We start from the raw sequence: 9353 nt of genomic DNA on the forward strand, positions 1-9353 counted from the left end.
TTTCCTAGGTTTGGAACACTCTCTTGGCTTCCCCTTCCCTCCTGGTTAACTTCTCCCCGTCTTTCAAGCATCAGTTTAAACACTCTCCGAGAAGCCTTTCCAGACCGCCAGAGCAAGTTAGTTACCCCTGTGATACATAGCCATGGTAGCTACATTCCCCCATCATCACACTTATCACAATTCATTTCATTGCCTACTTAAATGCCTGGCTTCCTGACTAGACAATAAAACTTCTGATCAGTATCTAACCTGTTCAACAGTTTATCCATAGCACCTAGCACAGCACCTGACACCTAGTTAAGCAATCAATATTTGTTATACGATTGACAGAGTGAAGAGAAAGCCATGTTTACTTCTCAATCCATCCAAAAAGGCACAAATTTTGTGTGTGTATATATATTCTGCATGTGTGCTTGTGTGCACACACACACACACACATACACACACTCACCTTCCTCAAAATACAGCTTGGCTGACAGGACTAAGAAATAGCTACCAAGCCACGTATACTGCTTGGTCACACGGTGGGAAAGCAGCTGCTGGTGAGACAGGGGAACTCTTTAAGCCTTAATTTCCTCATGTGTACTATGGGAATAATAAAATCTTCCTTATATAATTCAATAAAGAATAGCTATTACATCTAGATCCCAATTCCCAAATACGGTGGAGCCTGTGTTCTGCTCAGAAGAATGAAGCCCATGACTGAAACTGTCCACCAGGTGGCAGTATTACCCTGGCCTGGTCCTGTGCTGCTTCCCTACAGAGCAAGACCAGCAGTCAGGGGAAGAAGCAGAAGGTACAACCAAGGGCCGCTTCCCTAGAGCTTTGAGTGAAACCAGAAGAAAAAACAACTCAGAGACCAGGGCATACGTCAAGAAGGCCTCCTGTTTCTTGGACCCATCCTCCTCCTTTTCTCATCCCAGGCTCCTCCGAGGCACTGTTATGCTTAGGAATAAGCATTTTCTGGCTTGTCGTTCACAGCGGGGTGGTGGTGGGGGAGTTTTTCCCCCTTGGAGATAAGTCCTTTTACCCCACCAGAGCTGCCAGCTTCCACTTCTAGTGGAGACTGTGTTGAGAAGAGAGGCAGATTTGCTTTCTCAGACTGCAGAAGACATCTCGTTATTCTGGGAAGCCCTGTGGCCACCCATTTTGAGGACATGGGAAGAGGCGGATGCCAGAGTTATTCTTGGTTATAGATTTCACTCATCCTTTTCCACCTTGATTTCAATGAACGAGTTCAAGTCAGGACAGCAGGTTTTGTGGGGTTGGTCGAAAGATGGGGAGACAGGTCCATTCTCATCACCTCCCTCATCCTCCTCCTCTTGGAAATTAGGATTGTAAAGTTCTGGTGGAAGGAGCTGGGCCTCAGCAGAAGGTAAGCGGTCTGAGGGAGGTCCATACACACGGTTGGCTTTGGTGCCATGCTTAGAGTTGGCATCCAGGTGGTAGCAGAGCTGTGTGAGGCGCCGGGCCCGGAAACGGGGAGGCCGGGCTACCCAGACACCTGGCTCATTAAGGCTGTCCTCTTCATCTGACATCAGCTCCTCTGTCACATCCTTCCACAGGCGTTGGTCCTCAGGGCCAAAATGCCTCATGATGCTGGATCGGTTGGCAAAAAGCTAAGGTAGGAGCCCAGGACAGAGATTAGGAAAAGCAACAAACCATGCATTAGGTTTGGGGAAAGGCTTTGGGTGGAAGGGAGGCTGTGTAAAATCTGTGCCCGAGAGAACCAAGTTCTCAAAAGAACCCAAGTCGGATCTTAGAACTGGCTCCCTTCCTCCTCGTCCTCTGCTCCGTTCCTGGATCTCAACTCCTTTCTCAGATGCCACGTCCCCTGGCCCTTCCCACTGTGACTTATTTATTAGGGTTTAGAGTTTAGCATCTTGAAAGGAAAGACTAGAAACCTACCCGATATCTGCGACTTCGAAGTTTCTTCTCCTCTTTTTCTTTTAGGCCTTTAAAGGGGTTCAGGGAGTTGCGGTACTCACGCCTCTTAGTAAGGAAGTAGGCTACACAGGCTCCTGGTGGGGAGGGAGAAGGCAGGCAGCAAAAAGCAGGGTCCTCAGCCCTTTTTTTTTGCCCTAATACTACTGGATGGGAGAGGGGTGAACCACTGTTTAGACGATGGGCTTTCTGTATATATCCATCAGCATCTATTCATTCCTCTCTGGTTTAGCTCCCTCTGCCCACCTCTGTCTCCAACAGGAACTCCTCCCACTATAAAAAGACAACTCCAGGGAGGGAGGGAGGGATGGAGATGCAAGAGGGAAGAGATATGGGAACATATGTATATGTATAGCTGATTCACTTTGTTATACAGCAGAAAGTAACACACCATTGTAAAGCAATTATACTCCAATAAAGATGTTAAAAAAAAAAGAGACAATTCCAATGCTTCTGTAAGTCCCTTCCCCCACTCCCAGTTAAACCTGCCCCCAGTCTACTCAGCTGACAGCAGATTACAAGTATTTTTTCAGCAGAAGCTTTCTTAGTGCTACAGACAAATAACAGAAGAGCAAGGAAAGTAGAAAACCCAGGACATAATATTTAGGGACAAAAGGGCAGGGCTGGATTCTGACCTCCTTTTCATAGCACCCTAGATTCAGAGTCTGTGTGTAAATGTCATGCATGATGGTGTCCTGGCCCTTTCCTTCTCCCATTTTCATTTCAGACTGAGTAGGGGAATAAAAAAGCAATTAGAGTCAATCCTGTGTAGATTGTAGGTGAAAAGAATAACCAAAACCAATTTTTTTAAGTCCTCTATTTTCAAAACCACCTAAATCATCTCCATATGCCTCTTCTCTGGCCAGGAACAGGGGATGAAGAAAGGATGGGATGGGAGTTAACTTAGTTTTTCTCACCTTTCAGCTCCTTGTCAGTGTAACTGTGGGGACTGGTTACCAGCTCCTGCTTGAGCTTTTCCAGAAGGAACTTCACTACTGAAATATTCCAAGAGGACTTGATGCTACCACAAGAGAAGAGAGTGAATAAGGCAGAGTCAGTATTTTATTTTATTTATTTATTTTTTGGCTGCACCACGTGACTTGTGGGATCTTAGTTCCCCGACCAGGGATGGAACCCGTGCCCCCTGTAATGGAAGGGTGGAGGTTTTTTTAAAAATAATTTTTATTTATGTATTTATTTTGCGGTACGCGGGCCTCTCACTGTTGTGGCCCCTCCCGTTTTGCGGAGCACAGGCTCCGGACACGCAGGCCCAGCAGCCATGGCTCACGGGTCCAGCCGCTCCGCAGCACGCGGGACCCTCCCGGACCGGGGCACGAACCCGTGTCCCCTGCATCGGCAGGTGGACTCTCAACCACTGCGCCACCAGGGAAGCCCGAGGGTGGAGTTTTAACCACTGGATTGCCAGGGAAGTCCCTCGTCAGCATTTTAAAAGCTAGACAGAGATTCCCAGCACTAATCAACTTCATGGTAAAGTCCTCCATGGCCTAAGACAGTATACAAGGGGCAATGGTGAGATGGAAGCCTTAGCCTCACTGTTATACTGGAGCAGCCCCCTCTATTTCCCTCTCCTTGGCGAAGTTCCTTATGATCTTTTCCCTCAAGAGGATCGTACCTTTCAGACCCATTGAATCTCTTGTCATTGGTGATGTGGTTATGCACATTGTGGACCAATTTCTAGGGGAAACAAACAAACAAACACAGAATCAAGCCAGGAGCAAATACAATGAAACCTTCCTCTGGTCCCTAGGCACTGTCCCTATGGGGTTCTCTGCCTGAATCCTGCCCATAGTCTAGGTACCATTTCTGTTGATGCCCTTTCTTAGCCAGAGAGCCGATCCAAGTTAGTATTTCTAATGAACCCTCCCTTTCTTTCCTTTTCATTTAATTTGTGTGGAGTCTCCAGGATGACCCCTGGTCTTACTTCTGTTCCCAGGGAATATGATCACTACAGTAGAGGGTTTCAAACACTTCCACAAACATACTCCTAATAGCAAGGAGAGAGCAAATATACACCAGGGCTACTGCAAGTGGACATTTCTTTTTTTTTTTAATTTTAATGTTATTTATTTATTTTTGGCTGTGTTGGGTCTTCGTTGCTGCACGTGAGCTTTCTCTAGTTGCAGTGAGCGGGGGCTACTCGTTGTGGTGCGCGGGCTTCTCATTGCGGTGACTTCTCTTGTTGCGGAGCATGGGCTCTAGGCACGTGGGCTTCAGTAGTTGTGGCACGCGGGCTGCAGAGCGCAGGCTCAGTAGTTGTGGCGCACGGGCTTAGGTGCTCTGCAGCATGTGGGATCTTCCCAGACCAGGGATCGAACCCACGTCCCCTGGCAGGCGGATTCTTAACCACTGCACCACCAGGGAAGTCGCTACCTTTGCTTATACACACCTTTAATGATGGGTTCTCACTAGTTTTTTTTTTTTTCTTTTTTTTCTTTTTTTTTTTTTTTTGCGTTACGCAGGCCTCTCACTGTTGTGGCCTCTCCCGTTGCGGAGCACAGGCTCCGGACACGCAGGCTCAGCGGCCGTGGCTCACGGGCCCAGCCGCTCCGCGGCATGTGGGATCTTCCCGGACCGGGGCACGGACCGGTGTCCCCTGCATCGGCAGGCGGACTCTCAACCACTGCGCCACCAGGGAAGCCCCCTCACTAGTTTTTGACTTAGCTACTATTGAACATCTCTAATTGTTAAAAAATTTTGCCTCAGGGGCTTCCCTGGTGGCACAGTGGTTAAGAATCCGCCTGCCAATGCAGGGGACATGGGTTCGAGCCCTGGTCCGGGAAGATCCCCCATGCCGCAGAGCAACTAAGTCCAAGCGCCACAACTACTGAGCCTGTGCTCTACAGCCTGCAAGCCACAACTACTGAGCCCACGTGCCACAACTACTGAAGCCCGCGTGCCTAGAGCCTGTGCTCCGCAACAAGAGAAGCCACCGCAATGAGAAGACCATGCACCGCAATGAAGAGTAGCCCAAGCTCGTCGCAACTAGAGAAACTCTGCGTGCAGCAACGAAGACCCAGTGCAGCCAAAAATAAATAAATTTAAAAAAAAAACTTTGCCTTAGATGCTCCAAAATCTGACCCCAGTTTTGCCCTAACAGCACCTGAAGTATTTGAAGACAGCTTCCATGTACTCACCAAGTCTTCTCTTATCCCGTCTAAATACCAAGTCCTTCAACCATTCCTCATGACATAGTTGCCAGACAGACTCCTCATGAAACTATGAGCCTCTCTGGTTTGCCAGTGTCCCTCTTATAACATGGCACATGGAACTGAATCTAACTCATCTGTTGAGGTCTGGCCAAAGGGAGCATTACTTCCCCGAGTAGAACTCTATACTTCTAGGAATGAAACCCAAGATGCTGTACCTCTCTTAGCAAGCCTATCCCTACTCTCAGTGTCATAGGGTTCATTCATAGTGAGCTTGTAGTCAACTCAAGTCCATTTTTCACAGGGATTACTATCTCCACCATTCTGCAACTGTTTTTTTTTTAAACTTTAATGTAGGATTTTACATTTCTTCCTATTAAATTTAGTTTTGTTGTTTCTGATTATATTTTCATTCCAATGTCCTCCAGTCAATGGAGATTACCCAGTCCCAAACTGATGGGATGCTGATCTCAGGATTTCAGCTTCATATTAAAAAATGCCCAATTTACGCTCCTACCCCTATGGCTGCCTGACCATATCAACTTAGGAAATTACTGTTAACTCTTTATGGTTAGGGTCTCCACTCTAGACTGTTGTACTAGCTTCATATTTGATATAGTTATTTTACCTCTTAGAAGTCCAAATTTGAAAAATCACAAAAGATGGGTAAATGCTTCAGAACGAATTTGTAAGAGTTGCAGAAAAAAAGAAAAGAAAAAAAAGTAGGGTGGGGGAGTTGCATAGCTTCCAATTCAAGTGGCTTGGAAGAGATCAGCTGATAAAAATCCAACCAAGCTTAAGTGGAAAGGGAAACTACTCTGACAATAATAAGCATTAGGACTGTAAAGGCTGCTGTCTCACCTACCTCCTGAGGGAGCTAAAAATGAATACTTTCCCCAATGGGTGGCTGGTATCTGCAGCAGCCCAAGGAATTAAGATTCCGATTTGGTCCTTTTGGATCCCTAGCAGCAACCCACAGCAGCTTCATCAGATTGGAGAGATGCCTCTCTCATTCCTTCCCAGAGCTAAAGGTTGGAACAGTGAAGATCTGCAACTATCCCTCTCCCTCTAAACCCACAGACTAATACAAGAACATTTTATATCTTTCTCTGTGACGGGCAGCAAGACTCCCTGACTGCTCCTCTCACTCCTCTTCAAGCACTGTAACACAGAGCAGGATGACTGAGAATGCTGTCCTCCCAGAAGGTCCCATGCTGAGCTCTCCAAAGGGCAGGAAGAAGCCAGGCCTTATCACTAGACCTCTTGCTGGAGGCAGTAGGCACTAGAGGAATGGAACTGATCAAAAATCCTGATTTTATGCAAATTTCAATTATCACACATTTATTCACAATTTAAGCACTATGAATTTTTGGGAAATCCCTTGAAATGTACTTCTAGGTATAAGCTTCCATTTCTATCACTGGCAACAACAGTGCCCTCTTGGGCCAGAAATCCATGACAGAGAAACTAAACCTAGTCCCTGTTCTTTTTTTTTTTTTTTTCTTTTAATATTATTTATTTGGCTGCACCTGGTCTTAGCTGCAGCACATGGGATCTTCGTGTGGCATGTGGGATCTTTAGTTATGGCATGCAGGATCTTTTTTTTTTTTTAGTTGCGGCATGCAAACTCTTAGTTGCAGCATGTGGGATCTAGTTCCCTGACCAGGGATCGAACCCAGGCCCCTTGCTTTGGGAGCATGGAATCTTAGCCACTGGACCACCAGGGAAGTCCCCCTGTTCCCTGTTCTTGATAAGTGACATGTCACTGAACATAACCAAAATTTGAAATGAAGGTTAGAAACCAGTTGATACTGATTATGAATGGTGTCTTCTGGAAGAGAGAAAAAAAAAAAAAAGAATCTGTCAATGTAAAAACAAATCAAATGAAAGGCAGAGTAAGAGTAGGATCTCTTAGGAAAAGAAGGAAGTAATATGAATAAAGGAGGTATAAATGGTAGTCAGCTGTTTTCAATCTTTACTAAGACTGTAACAAGGAGAAATGGGTTCTATACTATGATGAGATTTTGCTGGATGTCAGTGGTGACCTCCACTCCTAACCAGAACCCTCAAGTTACCTCATCAGCCATTAGCCAGAGAATGGAGACCCATTACCGTCAATGGGAACACGATACGGCTAAAGAACATCCCCATAGTTATCCAAAAGATGTTTTGGGCGACAGAGCTGATCCAAAGGTCTGCGGTCACCCTAAAACAGGGTTTCTCAACCATGGCACTATTCTCATTTTAGGCTGGATAATGGGGGTGTTGGGGGGAGACATCCTGTACACTGTAGGATGTTTAGTGACGCTCCTAGGGCTCCGAGCCACTGCAAGGTTTCAGGCAGAACTGGATCATATCAGTACCTTCCCTGCCAAGTGCTCTGAGAATCACTAGAATCTCCAAACCTTTTATACCTGAGCTGAGTGTCTAGTGGCCCTCTGCATCTTTGGGGTATGGGACCACCTCAGGACACCTTGGCCTTTCTGCCCAAGGGGACCTTTGCTACTTACCTGAACACTGGTAATCTGCAGGCAGTTTCCAGTGCTACTCTGCTGCAATCAATCTGCTTAACCCCTTAAGGATCTTCCCACCAGGATTATGAGATCACCAGGAGACATAATATAATTATATAATTATATATATGATATAATTCCCTTATCTTTAAAAGGAAGACATCAATCTATCTGGAAAAACCTAAAGAAGTTCCACTGATAGCAGCGGGGCTGCCTGTCCCTGGGCTAGGGAAGAGGCTGTCTCCTTCTTGCCCCTCCCACTCCAGCAGCCTTCAGGATACCATTCATTCGATATGGGACATTTAAAATCAACCCACATTTCCCTCTTCACTTATCTCTCCAGACTGAAGAAAAATGTGTAGAAATTGAGCTCACTCACAGAGAGGACCAGATCCCGCTTGCGCCTGGAGTTCTTCTGCCCACTCCCTCTGGTCCTGCATGGGGAAGCAGTAAATCCTAGAGAGTGTCTCAGCTCCCCAGTTCCCCCAGGGCCTGATTCTTCCAAGGCACCTTCCAGGGCAGCAGCAGCACTGAGCATGTCCTCGGGGTGGGGCGGGGGCAGCTTGGTTCCGTTTTCCGGCCCTGTCTCTGAGGTTGTCCGCTGGATCGCCAGTTGTGTGGCTGGTGAAAGCTGCTTGGCGTAAGCAGGGGCCAGCACCCGCTGCACTGCACCCTCAGAGGCCACATAATCATCCACCAACTAAGAACATAAAAAAGAATACCCTATTAGCCAGCCAGGCTTACGGGAACCTGATCAACCATCATTCATTGGCCAAGTATAATGAACAGGAAGTGTGGGCAAATATTTCTGTGGGTACAGGGCCTCTCATGTTGGGTCATTACCATAGGACTGATTATACGGAAAAGGCATGTTTCTGATGCTTTGTGAGTAGTCATTTATGCTTTGTGCTTGAGTATAGGAAATGTAGCTAGGTAAGTGTTTTGCCTGAAAGGAGTTGAGGGAGGAAGTGATGACAAGAAAGGAAAACAAAGCAAGAGAGGGAGCAAGAGAATAAAATAACAATAAAAAGGAGAAATACGGGAGCAAAGGAGGGAGATATAAAGTCGGAAATCTCTAGAGAGGCTAGCACTGCCTCCCCGACCCCGCCCTTTTCCCTTTGCGGGGCCAGTGTGTGCCCTCACCTTGATCTTGCCCCGCCCACATCTGACTGTCACTGCCCTGACACCTGCTTGCCTGCCTGTGCCCTCACTCAAGGACATACAGGGTAGGGGAAGGAAGGAGGGAGGAAGTGGGGGAGAGAGAGAGGGAGAGGAAAGAAGAAAGGAGGGGGATTTTTGCAGCCAAGAAAACAAAACAGTGAAAGTGGGGGAAAAAAAACACAGAAAGAAGTGGGGGAGGAGGCTGAGATTTATAGACCTGTGAGCTGCTTTCTGTGCTGGTGAAATCTAATTCCATCCTGTCGGCTTGGAAGCCTTCCCTGCCAGAAAGAACCACAGCTCAGGGCACTGCCTGGCCTGGTACCTCCTGCTCCTCCCACCTTCCAGCTCCTCCTCCAACAGTCCCAAACCAAGGATAGACACTGGCGAGGCACAGACTGGGGCGAGCCACGGGGCCATCACTCACACACGTGGCTAGGCCTTGGGGGAGCAGTGACCAGTTGCAGTGTGACACAACTGGTCACATTCCTCAGATCCAGCAGATGGGCTGGGAGTCTCATCCCTCCCATCAACCCTGTGTTCTGCTGCTCTACACTTTCCTGGGTGTCTG

General features: G+C 47.3%; 1 protein-coding gene across 1 annotated transcript in view; it reads right to left on the minus strand.

Moving 5' to 3' along the window:
* Positions 1-349: 349 nt before the first annotated feature.
* Positions 350-9353, minus strand: part of LOC309802893 (uncharacterized protein C14orf93) — a gene marked incomplete at its 5' end in the record, with an annotated part of 10699 nt that continues 1695 nt past the window's right edge. The window contains 5 exons of the mRNA XM_082618767.1: positions 350-1619; positions 1909-2021; positions 2862-2965; positions 3578-3639; positions 8004-8324. Coding sequence (XP_082474893.1) covers positions 1200-1619; positions 1909-2021; positions 2862-2965; positions 3578-3639; positions 8004-8324 — 1020 coding nt within the window. The 3' untranslated portion in view covers positions 350-1199. The remainder of the gene's footprint in view (positions 1620-1908; positions 2022-2861; positions 2966-3577; positions 3640-8003; positions 8325-9353) is intronic.

This window comes from Mesoplodon mirus (assembly GCF_964341445.2).
Source record: "Mesoplodon mirus genome assembly, chromosome: 4".
Taxonomy (NCBI): Eukaryota; Metazoa; Chordata; class Mammalia; order Artiodactyla; family Ziphiidae; genus Mesoplodon; species Mesoplodon mirus.